Genomic DNA, 20,111 nt, shown 5'->3' with positions numbered 1-20,111 from the left:
CTCCGTGATCTTCTTGTGTGTTTTTTTTTTTTCTGGCAACACGCCACTAGTAATGTGATCAAGGCAGACGACTGTACTTAAGGTAGATCTGATAATACGCCCAACTTACAAAAGTTTCACTGAAACTCATATATATAAAATAACTATTCTCCTTACCACTGAAGTATGAGTATTACAGTGAGTATTATCTGCATATACATGTGGAGTAACTTTGCAAATGTCACTCAATTAAACTAGTGTTGCAGTTTTGTATTTAGCATTCATAGACTTTTTTATTGGTTTTATTTAACATGTCTATTTCTTTATGTATCTATCTCTTTTTACTAATATTTAATTTTAATAGCTAATAATTATGTTGCCTACTTAACTGTTTTCAGTTTTTCCACATCGTCCTAGAAAGCAAAATGTAGATTGTACCAGGTAGCTTTCAAAAATTGGTAACTTAGCATGGTTATTCCCTTTACATAAGGGTATGTGCGCATGATGTCTTTTTCAGGCGATTTCAGCTTACAACCCACCTGAAAAAGCACCACAAAAAAAAAAAAAGAATGACGTGAACAGCAATGTAAAAATGATATGTAAAAATGAGATTGCTCTGCATGTGTTTCGTCTATTATTACTTGAAGCTGCCAGTCTACCTTAACAGCAGCACGGTCCTATTCAAATCCAGTACTCAGGTATATGATTACAGCAGTCACAGGGTGCTCTGTGTCATGTTACCTTTGTTATTCTCGCAAGTTTAAGGCTCATGGGGCCGAGGTGTATGCTGTAACCAGTCACTTCAGGTTATATGAACTCATCATTGTGCAGAAAGTATTGTAATATAGGACATTATAAATATTTTTTTATGCGAACATATTTTACATAGCATATTTTTAATACTTATGTTTTTTTTATTTGTGCAACTTTTTATGATTAGCAAATTGTTCCTAATCACGTTAATTACAAATAACAGGTTAGTTGCTAAACTACAGAAATTAAATATATTTTCTTTACAGAATTTAAAGGGGACTAGTCACGTTCAAAAATGCAATTTATCAGATCTGCAGATATAGGGTTAATCTGCAGGTAAATAGCATTAAAATCCCATTAGCTGCCTTATTGGAGCAATGAGTACAGGGAGAAATTGAACTTACGGTATATCCTCCTTGTAGCTGCTCGCATTTTTCCCCACACCTGCCTAAAACGTTTTAACAGTACTGCATGTCTAATATAGAATTCTGATAATAATATTTTGAATAGAAATATTTTGTATGGTCTTTTCCAATGTTTAAAAAAAATCATGGAGGCATTACATTTTTTTTTACAGACAGTGGAAAAAGTGTTCGATTTTTATGGACAGTTCAAGGGTTTCTGGACAGTAAGCAATAATGGGAACATGGCACAAAAAAACTGGGTCTGAGAGTCCTGTCCTGTCATGAAAAATGTATTTCTGATTGTGGAGCTAATCAGACACCTGTACAGAGAAATAGCTGTGCAACACTGCATCATAGCTTCTTAGCATCTCAGACATAAAATGTATAGGTAAAAGTATTAAATAGGTGATCACAACTAAAGGGGTTGTCCACTACTAGGACAACCCCTTCTTGATCTGATAGTTTGGCATCGATAAAATGAAAACACTTATACGCTGTTCCAGCAGTGTCAGCACTCTCGGGGCTCCCATGCAGTTGTTATGACACGTGAGCCCTGCGTCCAATCAAAGTTGGCGTCACTGTCCCCATCTTTGGACAAATCAAACATCAAAAAGGAAGTCAGAGCGGCATCAGCAGCGCTGGCTTCCTGTTAATGTTCGATTTGTCCAAAGGCATTGACCAGTGACGCCAGCGTTGATCGGACGCAGGGCTCACGTGTCATAACAACCACAAGACGGCCTTTGGATCACCAGTGATGACACCGCTGGAACGGTGCTGCCATGGGAGGTGAGTATAAGTGTTTTTATTCTATCGGTACCAAACATTCAGATTGAGAAAGGGTTGTCCACTACTTCATTTTTTCTACTATGTGATACAAGAATATAGGTTTTTGTTCTTTGCCACAAGCAATATCTTGAGAGAAAAAAGGACACTGATGCTCTTTAAACCTCACATCTTTACTCTTGGGTTTTGGCAAGGAGGATAGCCGTAGTAATAATAAAGCGTTAGCACAACTATGGAGACCGGTGCACAAGTAGATTCCCTAACCATATAATCTTGTGTAGATAACTTGGCACACAATGGGTAGTTGAGAAATTGTGGTTTAATGTGATCCAAAAATGAATACATACACAAACGTTTCAGTCATCTAGACCTTCATCAATGTGCTAAAGATTTATAGGAAAAGGATTGTGAGATTCCACCCACAGTAGCACAAAAGGCTTAGTATGTGTAGAGGACTTAGCTATGGTTAATACCAGGTGAATTTCACTGAATACCCAATTATAATGTATGGATCTTGCATGTGTCAGACGCGGTCTCCACCGTTAGTCAGGCTGGAGGATGACATCTTGTGTGTTCCGACACGGTTAAGATAATGTGCATCAAGTGTTGCAACCAACAAGTGTATTGTGCCGGTTAAGCAACATTCACACTATCAGTATTTGGTCAGCATTTTACCTCAGTATTTGTAAGACACAACCAGGAGTGGAACAATCAGAGGAAGAGTATAATAGAAAGACGTCACCACTTCTATATTTTTCACCCACTCCTGGTTTTGGCTTACAAATACTGAGGTAAAATACTGACCAAATACTGACCCTGTGAACGTGGCCTTAAAGTAATAGTAATCAGGAAAATTTCTGCATCACTCTATGTGAAGAATTGTAAAGTAAGGATGAACAGTTTGAATAACATTGGTCTACAGATGTCTTCTTTTCAAGTAGGACTGCTACACACTTAACAAGACTGTAACAGAGCGTATATGATCAACCTACACTCCAGGAATAGGATGAAGAGAAATCCAGCACCAAAATCTGCATTGTATTTTAGTATAGCTCAGTGAATACAACACATTATAATTTTTCAAAATTATAGATTTTATTTCAAGGCGTCTGAAGGTTTGTCTTTGGCTTGTGCAAAATAACAAGCTTGTCAAAAATGTATCCGTGAACCAAGGTCATTATCTGGCCCATGAAGTCATCAGATGTGCATCAGCCAGGAGGGGAAAGGTTGCTCAAAGCTGCTGCAGAAGCTGGAAAGTGGCTGGAAACTCATTTTCTTAACCAATACATTTACAATTCCTTTTTTTTAAATGCAATCAGTCTTCATGATCTCTTCTGCACATATTGTTAAAACAAAATTACGGTATATATATTTACTTCTGACATTGGCACTCTGACATTGGAAAACACCAGTTGTTCTCAGTGCAGAAATCTGCAGCAGGCAAGCTGAATAGCAAACAGGCTGAGTGTCCCCCTCGTAATTATTAGGCAACTTTCGAACTTCTAGCATTAGTACTACTTAGTGGCCACATTTAAGGTTCTTCTTTCTTCTGGTCACATTATACCTAAAAAGAAAATTGTATCAAAATGTGCACAATTACTTTGCATCTCAAAACTGGACCAAACATTTCATTGAATGTTAGGGCATGTTCCCACGGTCAGGTACCGGCAGCACTTTGGACGCAGCACATGTCTTCTCCGTCCAAAGCGCTGCCAGCTTTTGAACGCAGGTGATTCAGCATGTGTTTATTGAACTGTGTGGAATCACCGTGCCCAATACATTGAACGAGGACATTTATCTTGCAGAGATTGAGCATCTCTGCAAGATAAATTGACTTGCTGCAGTCTGGAAAGAAGCGCCACATGTGCGTCTCTGCAGGGAAGCTGCGGATGCCGGTGCACACATAGTGGACATGAGATTTCTTGAAATCCCATCCACTATGCCGTAACATCTGGCCGCTGCGGGTTGGATGCTGCAGATGTACGCAACGTCCAACCCGCAGCATTTACTGACCGTGGGAACATACCCTTACAGGGTAGTAATCGATATATATGAACAGCATGGTGGCTCTGTTGCCTTGCAGCGCTAATGTCTTTTGTTCATATTTGACCAAAATCAACAGCTGTATAGAGTTTGCATGGATTACTTGAGGTTCTTTACATACAATAAAGCAAACAATGGACATTACAAAGCTGCAGTTCCAGGCAATGGCATAGCATGAGTTGCCTGCTCCCGCTAACCCATTAATGATACCCTCAACAATAGAAAGTATTATTGCCACTCTAGTATTCCCTTAAAAAGTAATGGTGACCCTTTAAAAAGTATTATTGCTATGTTAGTGGCCTTCTTAAATAGTAATAATGCCCCTAGAGTGTCTCCACCAAAAGTAATAATGACACCTTCATGCCACCCCCTACAAAAGTATATACTCTCCTAATATGGGCGATTGAGTCCTCTCATCCCCTATACACATAGAACGGATCACCACATGCGGAGCAATGAAGTGACGTCATTTGCCTAGATTAGAGCGTGAAGGTAGGCTACGGTTCCCTGCTCTACCACAGGATTCAAATATATCAGTGTGATGATGATTCTGATACAATTCAAAGTGGCGGAGCTCTGGGTCACTCAGCCAAAATTTTGGAATATGTGCATTGCATCAAATCTTTATTGCAAAAAAATTCAAAAGAAGAAAAAGAAAGAGCTACCTTTTTTTCACTTTTGAAATTTTGCACTCTTAAGAATTTTGCACCCAGGACAACGATGCCTGTAGTCAGCCCTACACCACTGAATGCAGGTACATATATCCAGTTATTTACAAACTTTAATATTTTATATAACACTGTATAAAACAGATTATTATCTTCCTTTCCACTTTTGGTGTATGTGGACAAAATAAGAAGATAATAAATATAATTTTGCCTTTTTGTGATGAAACTTGGATCATTGGATCACTGGTGGGACACAGACAGAAGAGACCCGTGTGCAAGAACAATACATGGGTCTTTGCAGTCCAATAGCTCATCATAATGTACAATTCCACCTGCTTTAGAGGCGATAGTGGCCCCCTTACTTCTTGGGCCCCTGTGCGTTTGTGCAGGTTGCACCAATGGTATGTTCGCCTCTGAATTGGATCATATGATCATCATAGTCCTGTTTAAGTTGGTCAGAGGCACAGAAGCACATGCATATTTTGTAACTCAAACTGACCGTATAACTTACTTGATGGAAGATCGGGTCACTCATATTACACAGCATTGCTTTTCTCAGCCACTGGCACGGGCTTCTCAGCTGTGGTCTCAGTTGGCTACAGTGCAGAGATAAAACAAATTATATTCATATCAGCATTAAAAACATCATTAACTACTATGGTAATGGGATAACAAGCTCACAACATTACATATAGTATATCTTCAGTGTAGAGCAGAGAAATAATACCTTAGCCTCCTTAGTTCCCTGTATTGGAGCAGTCCCTTGGTTCGGTCGACGCCGGTAGTTGTATGGTCTTCGGAAACCACGTCGGTTTTGTTGATCTGGAGCCCCTGTCTCATATTGGTTTTCCTTGTTCTCATTTTCTCCAGGAGGTGGAAGAGATCTGGACTGAGTCATAGGTCTGTGCAAAAATATATTTATAGATGTTGCAATGCTCTTTGTTTCCTAGTTGTGCAAATGCTAAGTAACAGCTTCAGTGGGTTGTTCCACCATAAAAGTTTTCTTAGATAATGAAGCCAGCCTGGTGATGGGTGATATTAATGTGCCTGACATCTATAAAAAATCCTGGTTTTCACCTAAGGAAATTAAGGCCAGGCATACATGTATTAAATGATGACAACTGAAATTAATGGCCTTCTATGAAATACATGGAGAAACCATATCTGTTGTCCTGTGCCCGAATGAGTCGGATGTGGACAGTCCTGTGCCCGGAGGTGGATGTCCTGTACCCCAAAGAGGACTAGCATGTGCTATGATTGCAAACAGGTGGCTATGGTGCCTGGCTGCTATCCGGAGGATATCCTGAACTGTGTACGACTGTGTGAGTAAAGAGCCTGTAAAGAGACTGTGATACAGCGATGCAGGACACCCACGAGAACTAGTCAGAGGAGGGCTGGCGTGTGTAGTGTCTGCAACATATGAGGCTGTGTGTATGGAGACGTAGAGAGACTGTGAGATGGCGTGCGGTCGCCCAGGGAAACTGGACAAGGGAAGTCTGGCCTGTTTAGGGACCACAAATCTAAAGCCATGTGATACGTATTGCTTTGAACTGGTGTAAACTGGTCACTGATAATATCCACTGAAGTTATATGCATTTATGTGAATTGGACTTTAATGCTGTGAAGAAACACATTAAGAGACTTTTGTGTTTGAATTTGTGGGTCACTGCCTCTTCACTGCGTACGATGCTACTGCAGCTTTACACCACGTAAACAGAAATGTGCTATCAACAATAGCATAGCTGCCTGCAAATGGATAATTGCATCTGCCCTTTGGCCTAAAGGTACCTTCACACAGAGCAACTTTCCAACGATCACGACCAGCGATACGACCTGGCCGTGATCGTTGATAAGTTGTTGTGTGGTCGCTGGAGAGCTGTCACACAGACAGCTCTCCAGCGACCAACGATGCCGAAGTCCCCGGGTAACCAGGGTAAACATCGGGTTACTAAGCGCAGGACCGCTGTGCTTTACGGCCGGCGCTCACAGTCAGTGCGGGAAGCTGACGGCGGTGGACGTGACAGGCACCGGAATGTGAGTATGTAGTGTTTTTTTTTTTTTTTTACATTTACAATGGTAACCAGGGTAAACATTGTAAGTATTTTACTAAGGGCTGGAAACAGACATTAGCAAAACCACTTTGTCAGTGAACGAAAAACAAACAAACATAGGAGTGGTGCTTTAAGTAAGCTAATATATTATAAGTATGCAGTGTGAGAGGCTGAACTGTTACATAGCTACACAAATTCATCAAATGCAACCTTTCTAGGTCAATGATACATTTATCACTAAATTATAATAACCCTCAATGCCATTTGTTATGAGAAAATTATCCAGCCTCTTTTTTTACCAGCTGATATATTATCTGCCATTACTACCTCCAGTGGTCGAGCTTTCCATTGTCTGTATGCTCTAACTGTAAAGAACCTTCTCGTGTTTAGATGTCTAAATTGCCTTTCCTCCACACATAATGAATGGCCCCTGGTCTTTTGGAAGGTCTTTGGCAGGAACAAATCATATACCCGTTTTTTGTATTGACCACATATTTATTAATAAATCTAAATGAGATCACTTCTGAGGAGCCTTTTTGGTAACCTGGACAGGTTTTTTAACCTCTCATTTTAAGAAAGATCTCTTATATTGCTTAATTAATCTGGTTGCCGACTTTGAATCCTTTCTGTCTACAACTAGATCCCATATTCAAGATGTGGCCTTATAAGGGATTTATAGAGGGGTAATATTACAATGGTATCCTGGGTTGTTATTTATTTCTATACATCGTAATCATAAACTCTTATTTTCAACGGTAGCGACTGTTTAAAGCTGAGTACTGCTGCTTATCTTACTTGTAACCTGAATACATAATTCCTTAACTTATTTAGTTATCACTAGTTTACGTACATCTAGTGTAAATGCAGGACAAGGTGCATTACTTTACATTCATCAACATTACTATTCATCAGTTACATTTTTTGCCCAGTGGCCAGCTTATTTAGGTCTTTTGGTAATATTATACAATCCAGTTTGGCTTTTATTGCCCTGCAAAGTTATGCGTGATCATTAAAACACATATTTTACCTAGAATCCCATCTACAATGTCGTTAGTAAAAAGATTTATTTAGAAATGTAACAGAGATTTACATAGGAGCTGTCTAATCATCATCTGTAACTAGGATAGGAGTTTCTATCCCTCATCCCAGACTGAGATAGTGTCTCGCTTGAGAGAACGTAAAGGTATATAATTCCTAGAGGATCAAAATGAAATCACATGACTTAATTGAATGTAAGGAATACATACATTTTAATGAACATTCAAAGGGAAAACAAACTAAGGCAACAGTGTATAAATTAGAGAATGAACTAAAAAATAACTAGAATGATAATTTAAAGGTATCCATCAGATGAAAAGGTCTATCAATTTTCATCAGGTGTAAAAAAGTTCTAAATTATGGTGCACGGTGAGAAAAGTGTGAAGGGACATGTTCAGTAACTTTCTCATTTTCTAAATGCAGAAAATTTGTTGTGCAAATGATTTTACTTTCTTTAGCCCAAAATGCACCAGAGGCTCGCACACTTTTATTAATTTGATGCAATTAACTCCAATAAACTCTAATAATTTGCTGAATTGTCAGAATCTAGTCTCATGGAAATGGAAATATTATATAGCATTATTCAGTAATTAGTATTTGGAAGAGAATTACAATATTAATGAGCTAATATTATTTGGCTATCATGACCATTGGAGTTTTATTCAGAACACCAGACACTTTAATAGAAAATAAATTACTATAATATAATAATAATTAGTTAATAATAAAAATACAAATTAATACTTTGAAGAACCTACCTACGAAACCTTGCTCTGTAGTTGGTTGGCTGGCGAAGTGGTTGCTGGGTTTGGTTTGCTTCAAGGACACCGTCTTTGATCTCACCGTCACCTCCCTGTAGTATGGTAAAAGGCTATCTTATACATTTGTACAGTATTGTGTTATGTAAAAAGAAAATAACATAATTTCATTAATACAACATTGTAGTATCCAACCAATATCAGGAGTTGAGATTTAATTCCCCAAACTATATTGGAAAATTGAAACGACTGGTTTCTCTGAAAATGAGCTGGATCAAGATTAATCGAGGAGGACACTGTTAATGGGTTGGAGGCACTAATTTCTTTCTCTGGAACTTCGATTAATCTTGATCCAGCTGTGCATAAATGTTAGATTTTGTCACCACTTGCCCTAATTCGCCTGCAACGTCATAGTTATTATGAAGCCTACTGTGTTCTGTTGGATGAAACAAGGATTGTCAATGTTGTTATTGTCAATTCTTTGCTCAAACCAGACATAAATGCAATAAAGGTGTGTGGCAGCCACGTATCCCCCTCTTTTTATGGCAATAAACAGTCATGGCCAGCCATCAGATTTCGTCTAGATGGAGTTTGGAATATGAAGAAAAGTTTTCACAGAATGGGTCTTTTAAAATAGTTTACATTCTAGCATCAATATATTTGTCATGGGGCTACCGCGACAGTGTGGAGTAATAAGACCGCAGCGTCTGATTGCTCCTACTCCGGCGCTGAGAAGAAGCACATATTAAATGTGTTTATTTCTTCTGGCAAAACATTGGTTAGTTCCAAGTTGGAAATCCCTGTGCTCAGCTGTGCTCGGTTAGCCACTTCTTTTCTCCTATATAATCTGGGCTCTGTTACTAATCCTCGACAGTTAGTTTTATTGCTGTATGGCTAATAGTGGAAAAAGAGTTGGTATGAGAAGGAGAGTTGGGGGGAGTTATTAGTGACTGTTGCTTGGTTTGTACATGTGGTAATTCCTTACCCTTCTCCATTTTCTTTTTTTCCCCTTCCTGCACACCCCAGTGGATTCCTCTGTTATATGTGAGTGAATAGTTTGTATATCTGGAGTTTTCTGTTGACCCTTGTCTGTGTTGCCCTGTTTGTCGAGTTGGTGTGCTGTGGTACACAGTAGCGCTCCCTCTTCCCTGGGTGGGGGAAGAGAACAAATGGAGAGCTAACTTAGGAGATAAGGCAAGGGCGAAGGCCCCGGCATCTTCGCCATCTGAAGTATCCCGGGGAGCAGGGTGATCTAGGGCACCCCCTAGTGTTAGGGACAGGAAAGGAGACCCTGGTCCCGGGTCACCCAACAGCTGTGTCGTGACAATATTCCTTGATACTAGAAAGATCAAAATTTCTTCGAAGATCCAACTTGACAAGCTGTCAAACATGAGTACATATATAGAAAGATTATTCATATCCACAATTATTTCTAAATATGGATGTAGTATTAGATGGGCTTGACCATCCAGCACTTCCCCAGCCCTTTAAACATGACCAGTCATTGTGGGCATGACAGACAGGTGTGTTTGTAATCTGAGTTGCTGAAGTTGACTGTGCTTTCACGCTCCTTTTTTCCCTTATAATCCGGAGCATCTGTTTCTACTTCTCACACAGACTGAGACAAATTTAGACTTTCAACAACAGCAGCTGCTGTGGTTAATTTTTTTAATCTACTCGTTCATTTCCAAGAAGACACGACTCACAGTCATTTAAACGTTAGCGCTATGACATCTATATCAGCTCCATTAGTTTACCTGTTCTGTTTATTAATTTAACTCACATTATGTATATGTGGCAGCTCAGGTGTATACCGTGGGCAGTCAGCCATGAAAGAGAAAATCTTGCAGAAATTTATTAAGGCCTCGTTCACACGTTTGTCTTTCCAGTATTTGTCATATCTGTTTTTTTCACGGATATCACACATTCCCATAACCTACGGTGCTATGCACATGTCAATGTTTTTAAACAGACCATGTGTTCGTGCAAAACACACGAAGACATGTCTATTTTTTACCGTCAGCACGGATGACAAGAGCCAAATACAAGTCTATGAGTCCGTGAAAACAAGTACAGGACACGGATGGCATCAGTAAGCATTCCGTCTGCCATCCATGTTCTGTCCGTGTTTAACATTGCAAAGTATAGGAAAACTTTGTAATTTACCGGTAATTCTTTCTTTATTCATTCTGGAAAAACAATGATGACGCTGCTGACACCGGTACCATTTATTTAGGCACATGTTTTATACGGACCTGTGAAGGAGGCCTAATGAGTGGAATGGCATGTAAATATCTACAATATTGGACAACTCTATAGCTTCATTTGTGTTTTTTTTTGTTTTGTCGTTTGGCCGTTACTATATTACCTGAACCACCAATACGTTGGAAATAGTGAACTGGGATACAACTAAACTTCATTGCCGTAATCAATATTTCAGTGCAGCGTATATTTGCAGTGCCCACATATGCATCATATAGTAACAATTTGTATTGTAAAGCGTTAATTATAAGAAAAAAAAATTAGGTTTCATTTGTGTATCCTAGTAAATAGGATATATTCACACACACTATTAAAAAATATAAAATAAAAAACAAAAACACAACTATTATCACCTATACCTCTCTTGAAGGTCCTCTTCTGCGTCCATAATAACCGCGGCGATATCTACGGCGATCAGCAGCATAACGACTACCCTGGACAGGAGCTCCTTTTGGGCCTGTTACATTAGCTGCTTCGGCGCCCTAAAAAATTAGTTTTGAAAACATACTGCAGATTAATGGAGTTATGAATCATGTTAATACAGCACTTAAAGGGGTGTTTAGGTGGCCATAAAGATTTATCACTTAGCCACTGTGTGAGGTTATAAATGTCAGATCACACACAATCACTTGTTCCCCTGTCTACCATAGCTGCAACAGCGCAGCAAAGAAGGGCCTAAAGAATCTTTGCATGGAATAAACTGTAACAGCTGAACAGCTGAACGGAACAAATCAAGAAAAAAATCTTTTTGATTAGAAAAATAAAGTTTTGTCTACTTCTTATACCTCTGATTATGTTACATGTCCTGTGAATATTGCACATTTTTAAAACAAACACACAGAGTGATTTACCTTTTCCCCAGCAACAACATCAAACTCCACCACCTCTCCATCCCCTACGCTCCGCAGGTATTTGCGAGGATTATTTTTCTTGATTGCGGTCTGTAAAATAGAACACATGACATTTTACAAAAATGTATACAAATGTGTCATTAGCACATCAGAATTTTTGATCAGTATTTCTTTAGTATTTGTATACCAACGTCAGGAGTGTCCCCAAAACACAGGACAAGTTTCAATCTTTTAATTATAGTTTTTCTCTGTAAGTTCCACTCCTGGTTTTGACATACAAACAATAATGAAATATTGATCAAAAATAATGACGTGTGAATGAGGCCTAAAACTAGTGTTGAGCAAAAAGATCCACAATGTCGCAGAAATAACGTCATGCAGGCCTACTAAATCAGTAGAGACACCGGGGATGCTAGCGGGGAAGAAGAGGTTCGCAGGGCTCTGGCCTGGCAGCCACGTAACACCAATGTCTCGACTGGACCAATGTTCTGTGAATCATTTTGCTCAACTATAATTAAGACCAATTCTCGGAGTATAAACATTTGACATAATGGGTGAGTTAATAGAAAAAAATCCTAGTATTCAAGGTCATGAAATGTTGCTTCAGCCCTTATAATAACCTCCATTCAGGTCCATTGTGGTCACATAGAGACGTTACAAAAACTGCTTACTACTCAGACTAGTAGCCTTCACTTTACGCTGCCATTAACCATTATAGGAGGGTCATGATTATTTGAGACCGATTTGGCGATTTTTCTACTAGCAATGTCAAAGTTTATACGTAAAACTATAAATGGTTATTAGATTCTCACTATATGTCACTGATGATGACAAGACCCAATGCCAATCTAATTTAGGGCATGAATTTCAAAGGGAACCTGTCAGTCGATTCATGCTCCCCAAACCTCGGGTAGCAGGAATCAGAGTCGGAAACACACTGGAGATTCAGAGGAAGCAGTTTGATGAGTCAACCAGGAACCACAAGAAAAGACAAGACTCGCCCAGTGCTGCCCTCAGTTGGCTTCTCCCCACACTGTTTTAGATGATTGACAAGTCCTTCCTGATGTACACGTATGGAAGAAGTATGTGGTATATCAATCAACTAGAGCAGTGCAGGGAGAAGCCGTCTGGCTGCTAGGCTAAAATTGGCTAATCTTTTCCTGTGATTCACGGCCAGCTCTTCATACTATCTTTTCTTTGAAATCCTGGAGTGTTTCAGAGAAAAACATACTTGCCCGTAGTTTGGGCACCATGATTCGACTGACAGGTTCCCTTTATTAACTTCATACAATCCTGTGGTAATTGGGAGATAACCATAGCATGCTCGATTATGTTATCTAGCTAGCAGTGCCGGGAGATAGAACATTTGATTTTAATTCCTTTTTGTGCCATTAACCTTAGATACCATATGTCAGCTGAAGGCCCATTCACCCGACACCTATCTCCCGTGATATCCCTATACATACAAACACTCGTCTCAGCCATGTGTTTTCAATGGGGAGAGAGGAGTATGTGTACTCCGAGCATCTTATTTAACTAGTCCACTATTTGGTGGATGCCGTTAGACGATTGACTTGTATACTCCGGCCTTGAACACCACTGTATATTGTATTTCTTCATACTATTCATATGTATAATTAATCTTCACGAACAATGTAGTGTGAAGACAAGTAGTTTTAAATAAGATGAGTGACACCACAGGGGAAGATGATGACCCCGCTTCATCATAAAACTCAGACTATGAAGTTCACCTCATCAGCGCTTTTGCTGTGCTAGGCACCAGGCAGTGTGTGAAGGGAACAGGTGCCGCTACATAGGACGGTAGCAATAACAGGCTCAGTGCCATCGAATGGAATGAAACACTACTTGAAAGTTGGAGCCCCTCCAGTCACCCAGACTGCTCATTACCAAGGTAAGCAAAGTGCGCTGTCATACAAATAAATGGCATTGTCATTCCACTGGTCCACAGTCTCTCGCGATGATGATGAATTGTCTGGGGTCTTTCTGGCCATCAAAGGTGAGTTTACTACTATTCAGACAAGTTTGTCCCATTGATTCCTCCAATTGACCCTTCACTGCCCTCTCAGTGTTAGTGACTTTCTCAAGTTACATTTTGACAGACCTGGCAGCGGATGGTGTTCTATTTTAACTCATCAGCACTAAACGCCGATCCAGAAAGGATGAAGTCAGCGACACATCAATCATTACTCTAACCATAGAACATTCCGGGGATTTGTAGATAAAGATACAAAAAAACAATATAGTACCAGTGTAATTGGATTTAGGCAAAGACAAAGTCATGAAAAAATATATATATGTTTTTAAGGTCAGGATCAGATGAGCATGAAAAATCGTTGAATTTTCATCCAGAACAAATTGATAATTTTCATCCATATTGTCATCTATATTGCATCCATGTGCCATCAGTTTGCCCATTTTTTGCACCTATATGACATCTGTATGTCATAGGTTTTTATATATCACCAGTTAAAAAAAATTGCAAGGCCAAATACAGTTTCCTTTGTTAGTATTTGCAATGTGTCAGTAAATAACAGATGCAATGTGAACGATCCATATATACTTCAATAGGCGAGTCTCATCCAAAATAAGGAAGAGACTAGTTCATGCTGCAATTTTTTTTCATACGGATACCTGGTCTGTGTGAAAGAGCTGTCATCTGAACAGCCCTACAGAATATTAGTCTGTGTGCTATCCAATTTTAACAGGAACAGAACACGTCGTCTGAACAAGCCGTAACAGGGCTGTTGTAGATCACTTTCCTGAATATGGATTGCTGGAAATGCTTATGCTTAGGTTTAGGCCATGTTCACATTTTGCTGTTTTTACCGTGGAACCGCGGCGATTTTGCAGCTGCGGGTCCGCTGCAGTTTCCATTGCGTTTACAGTAACATGTAAACCCTATGGAAACCGCAAACCGCTGCGGGAAAAACCGCGCGGGAACGCAGCGTTTTACAACCCGCAGCATGTCACTTCTTTGTGCAGAATCGCGGCGGTTCTGCACCCATAGGAATGCATTGATCCGCTTACTTCCCACATGGGGCTGTGCCTACCATGCGGGAAGTAAGCGGATAATGTGTGGGTGGTACCCGGGGTGGAGGAGAGGAGACTCTCCTCCAGGCCCCGGGAACCATATTTGTGTAAACAAAAAAAAGAATTAAAATAAAAGATAATGATATACTCACCTCCCAGCGCTGCACGCGGCCGTCCGGTCTCAGGTTTGCTATGCGAGCAGGACCTGCGGTGACGTCGCGGTCACATGACCGTGACGTCACGAAGGTCCTTCTCGCATAGCATCTCTGGAACCGGACTGCCGCCTGCAGCGCCGAGGAGATCGGGATGTCAGAGGGTGAGTATATCATTATTTTTATTATTTTTAACATTACTATTGATGCTGCATATGCAGCATCAATAGTAAAACCAGTGCAGGATAAACCCGCAGCGGAACCCGCAACACAAACCGCGATAAATCTGCAGGGATAACCGCAGTGGGTTTGCCCTGCAGATTTATCAAATCCGCTGCGGGGAAACCCGCAGCCCCCTTCCTACGTGTGAACATACCCTCCGGCTTCCTTAAACCTTTCATAATACCTTTGTTATACCCTCACACTCTTACAAAGGATTGTTTCACATCTCACCTGGTGGACAAAGACATCTTCTTTGGTGTCATTTCTAGAAAGATAACAGCAAATTAGAAAAATATTACACAGTTCTATTGAGAGATGTAAAGATAAAATAGTAAGGTGATGGGCAGTGGAATAACTTGAAGCTTGTGGACCGCAATGCAAAGTCTCCAACAGGGAACCCACTATCATGGGTCTTTTTATAATATTGGTAATCTGTAGTGATGAGCGAACGTGCTCAGATAACTTCTTATCAGAGCATGCTCGGGTGTTATCCAAGCATCTGGCAGCGCTCATATATTATGCTCAAGTCCCTGCAGCTGCATAATGTGCGGCTGTTAGACAGCCTCAACACTTATGGGGATTGCATAACAAACAGGCAATCTTCACGTATGTTCAGGCTGTCTAACAGCCGCAAATCATGCAACCGCAGGGACTTGAACATAATATACGAGCACTGACAGATGCTCGGATAACACCCGAGCATGCTCTGATAAGATGTTATCATCAGAGCATGTTCACTCATCATTAGTAATCTGATGGAACCTTCCCACCCCACTTCTCTCTTTTGCCCCAGGGCCCATATGTGTCTGCAATTCTGGATAAACCATCCTAATGGTGAGAGAGGTTGCTCAGCTCAGATCAGTGCCTTCCACATGAACAGTGAGAGCCTAGATAAGAATGTAAGAAATTGCAGGTTCTTGAGGCAACAAACACTCTTCTTGAGCTAATAGATGTGTTATTATAAGCATAGTCAGCAGAAGGTAAAAAAGAAAAAGTAGGCGCGCACTTACCCTGTTGCGGTGAATATCACTTTATTAGGACATATAAACAAACGGATAGCAGGGAGGGATAGGGTCAGCCACGGACAACGATCGTTTCGTGCTCTACGGCACTTCAACGGGACCCGTTGTTTATATGTTTGTTTGTTTATATGTCCTAATAAAGTGATATTCACCGCAACAGGGTAAGTGCGCGCCTACTTTTTCTTTTTTGCCATTTGGATTCTGCACACATTTTTCCTGGCAGCAGCACCCCGTTGATTCAGGTGTAAAGGATTCATACAGCCAGTATCACTTTCTGTGGTGCTAGACCGATATTATAATACGGTCACTGAGTTGGACCTTTGAGCAGTGCGGATGTGTGTTTTCTCTACTATTGGACTCAGCAGAAGGTAACATCGTAACATAGTATTTAAGGTTGAAGGAAGACTTTAAGTCCATCTAGTTCAACCCATATCTTAACATGTTGATCCAGAGGAAGGCAAAAAAAAAACCCATGCGGAAAACACTAAGCTCCACATTGGGGAAAAAATTCCTTCCCTTCACCTTTTGAATCATTTACCAATATTCCCGGATTTCCTTTCCGCTTTACTCAACAATAGCAGCAACAAACATTACATTAAGGAAATATTTTGAAACTATTCTGCTTAACTATTATATGAGTAGTTAGACTTTAATTGGATATTTGACTAATTCAGAACTATGGTCAAAGATTAGAGACCATCTGCCCAACATTTCTTTGTATTTATATTATATTCCTTTATGTGCAACCTATGCGATCCAAGATATCTGATTTTTCTTTAAAGGGGTTGTCCTATAAATAATATGTATCACCTATTCATAGGCCAGACTTCTAAAGTATGATTGGTGGGGGTATGATCACTGAAAGCCCGCTAAATGCGAGTACCAGGGCTGCAAATTCCAGTGTGTGAATGAAGCACTAGTGAACATTTCAGACCTCTGCTCCACTGATAAGTGTAAAGCGCTGTAGAATTATTGGCGCTATATAAGTGAGTATATAGGCATTACACACAATTAATGGAGTAGTGGTTACACATGCTCTCTAATGCCACATTGGGGACTTTAGTGCCTCAGTTCTTGTTCTTGTGATCATATGGGGTCCCGGAGGTCAAACCTGCACCAATCATATCCCTCTGACCTACCTTGTGGATAAGGTAAGACTCACACGGCAGAGGTTTGACTGCATTTTTTGTCCATATTATGACTGCAATTCCTCGTTTGAATGCGGATGTCATGGCCTGAACCAACTGAATATTTTATGCCTATGATACAGTTAGTTTGGGTCAGTAGACCAATGGTCAGACTGGGAATTGTGGCTGTAATATGGATCAGAAAATACTCCAACAATTCGGTCAAGTGAACATTTTGTACCCAAGTTTTAGGCTTCATTCGGACTGTGCCGTGTGTATTGTGGCTATACAGAGGCACATGAAATCCCTGCAGCTCTGTACTACCGAGCCATAGGTATTCCAAGTCTTATCATATGGTGCTCTATGTGGTGTCCAAAACATGTCACCAATTATTTAGGGAATCCGACAGAATACATAGCACTGCATGCCTCCTCATGAAATCTAAGTCATACAAAGGTATAGTAGAACCAAAGAGACATGATCTCGCCGTAACACAGCAGGTTGTGTGAGGCTGTAATGCTCTCATGTGTACAAGAGTAATGGGACAGCCAGGGATAGCTCTGTGCCACTTGCATTGATAATGAATGGAGGGGAGGTGGACATGCTTGACCTTCACTCTATTCAGATGGGAGGAACCCTGTCCTCAGGAAGATTAGGGGTCTCCACCGGTCAAACACCCAGCGATCAAAAAACCTTTAATGTGTATATTAATCTAAGAAATAGACAAATATATTTTAGTTTTGATTGAAAGCTTACCGATTTATGAATCCATAGCCATTCCTTACATTGAACCATTTAACCGTCCCTTGGACTTTCGTTGCTGGAAAAAAAAAAGTGTAATTTCAAACTCATAGTACCATAGTATTCCCAAATCTAAAGATATGTTTATACCTTTAGCTCAGAGCTCTTTCTGTTTGGTGGGTATGTGTACAGCTAAAATATTAGTACATTTTAATTGATAGGGTATTATATGGTTGAATGTGCAGATATGTTCTAACAAGTATGGTAAAGCTGTATAATAACGTAACACAAGACCGATGGTGATATAATATAGAAAAAGGTCTTCTTCACGTCTCATTCATGACTATGCTTGGTAACATGTGAAATATTATCAGGGAGTAGATGAACAGATGGGATTCATCCAGACCAGAAATAGCCCATAACAGGAACATTAGGTAATTAATTCACAATAGAGAGAGCACATTCTGGAAAATCAACATGTTGTAGGGCGGTGAGTTCACACTACTGCAGAATTAGTTCACAATACTCACCTAGCACTGTCCTCTCCACTTCGCCTGCACCAGGGGCAGCCGCACTTGGTTCAGTCCCTGGAGTTTTGGGCTTTGGTTCTTCAGCTGTTCCTTCGCTCATGACTGTGAATCCTTATTGTTCTGTTCCCTGCTAAATGGTGTTGGGAGAGGAGGGAAGGAGAGGCAGGGAGGATTGCAGATGGTAGTTCGAGGGATCTCTTTCCTCGATCGGTCTTGTTCTCTTTCTGTCACTGATCTTACTGACCTAAAAATGGCCCTTCAGTGTCTTTTATATGGTGGGGAATGTCCACCCATCGTCATCTCTCCTTTCTTAAAGAGACATGCCATGTGATTACTCACCGGCAGTTTGAGTAGTATGATTTATTCCTGTCTTATGTTGCACCACAGCAATTTTCGAAGTCACTTTGGAATTAGCTACCATGCCAGATAACTTTTTTTATCTGCCATCTTATCTTTTGTAAGATGAATGCTAGCTAAAGGGTTTTTCTTGCCTCGGGAAACATTTCATGTTGCAATGACCAGTGCCATTTTTCACGTTCAAATAATTTTTACATTTTTCTATTAAATTGAATTTTACATATTTTTTTGTGTCCAATAGGGAACTATTATTTTCTATGTAGTAAGCAAATAGCAGCTACTTTTTAAACAATATTGGCCTTTTATTGTTTAAAAAAAAGATAAAAATATTTTATTTTTTTACGTGAAAAAATGTAAGTAAAAAAAAATTATCGGTATGTACAGTATAGACCTAAAGTTTGAACACACCTTCTCATTTGAAGATTTTTCTGTATTTTCATGACTATGAAAACTGTACATTCACACTGAAGGCATCAAAACTATGAATTAGCACATGTGGAATTATATACTTAACAAAAAAGTGTGAAACAACTGAAATTATGTCTTATATTCTAGGTTCTTCAAAGTAGCCACCTTTTGCTTTGATGACTACTTTGCACACTCTTGGCATTCTCTTGATAAGCTTCAAGAGGTAGTCACCGGGAATGGTTTTCACTTCACAGGTGTGCCCTGTCAGGTTTAATAAGTGGAATTTCTTGCCTTATAAATGTGGTTGGGACCATCAGTTGTGTTGTGCAGAAGTCTGGTGGATACACATCTGATAGTCCTACTGAATAGACTGTTAGAACTTGTATTATGGCAAGAAGAAAAGCTGCTAAGTAAAGAAAAACAAGTGGCCATCATTACTTTAAGAAATGAAGGTCAGTCAGTCCGACTGACAGTACGCATTGGGCATTGTTAGGGCTGTCATTCCTATATGAAGCTCACTGGTGGCTCAGGTCGGACGGTGATCTCTGCCTTGGAGGTGGTGCAATACAGCACAGATGAGTATATGATCATTGCACTATATATATGAATTAAACATCATTACAACTATTTACTATACGTTATAAGATTATGTATGAAACCCTATTATGGACAATACATGGTTAAAGAGCTGTGGTTTTGCGGAGCCCTGTCCTTGACACTACTATGTATTATGATGTTGAAAAGTACAATCTTTATAGAGTCTGACCGGTGACTTTATGTGGATGGCTATCTCCGCTACAACTGTTACCCATTATAGCTCAAAAGAATGCAAGTTCATTGTACCATACTATGCACATCAGATGCTACTTTAACTGTGATTCTGTGTAGCCCTTTTATGGATAATGTATAGC

General features: G+C 39.9%; 1 protein-coding gene across 2 annotated transcripts; it reads right to left on the bottom strand.

Moving 5' to 3' along the window:
• Positions 1-2,989: 2,989 nt before the first annotated feature.
• On the bottom strand, positions 2,990-18,675 carry LOC138665801 (Y-box-binding protein 3-like). Of its 2 annotated transcripts, none has more exons than XM_069753645.1 (9): positions 18,436-18,675; positions 17,921-17,984; positions 15,247-15,280; positions 11,591-11,680; positions 11,099-11,221; positions 8,478-8,572; positions 5,358-5,532; positions 5,130-5,226; positions 2,990-3,483 (listed from the first exon to the last, which is right to left on the bottom strand). In XM_069753645.1, the coding sequence occupies exons 1-8, from the start codon at positions 18,533-18,535 to the stop codon at positions 5,167-5,169; spliced, it is 741 nt and encodes a 246-aa protein (XP_069609746.1). In that variant the 5' UTR covers positions 18,536-18,675; the 3' UTR covers positions 2,990-3,483; positions 5,130-5,166. The 2 variants fall into 2 exon arrangements, with proteins under 2 accessions (XP_069609746.1, XP_069609745.1); XM_069753644.1 differs by having other exon boundaries at positions 5,142-5,226.
• Positions 18,676-20,111: the final 1,436 nt, after the last annotated feature.

The sequence above is a fragment of the Ranitomeya imitator genome, chromosome 2 (genome assembly GCF_032444005.1).
Source record: "Ranitomeya imitator isolate aRanImi1 chromosome 2, aRanImi1.pri, whole genome shotgun sequence".
In the NCBI taxonomy this organism is placed as follows: Eukaryota; Metazoa; Chordata; class Amphibia; order Anura; family Dendrobatidae; genus Ranitomeya; species Ranitomeya imitator.
The sequence above is the reverse complement of the archived record's forward strand: the minus strand, read 5'-3'. Positions and strand labels throughout refer to the sequence as shown.

Excerpts from the sequence above, each read along its gene's own strand:
- LOC138665801 (XM_069753645.1), bottom strand. The coding sequence starts at position 18,535 with ATGAGCGAAGGAACAGCTGAAGAACCAAAGCCCAAAACTCCAGGGACT. Across the intron at positions 15,281-17,920 it reads GGCTATGGATTCATAAATCG|AAATGACACCAAAGAAGATG; the intron begins GTAAGCTTTCAA and ends TTATCTTTCTAG. Across the intron at positions 8,573-11,098 it reads GAAGAGGACCTTCAAGAGAG|GGAGGTGACGGTGAGATCAA; the intron begins GTATAGGTGATA and ends ACCATACTACAG.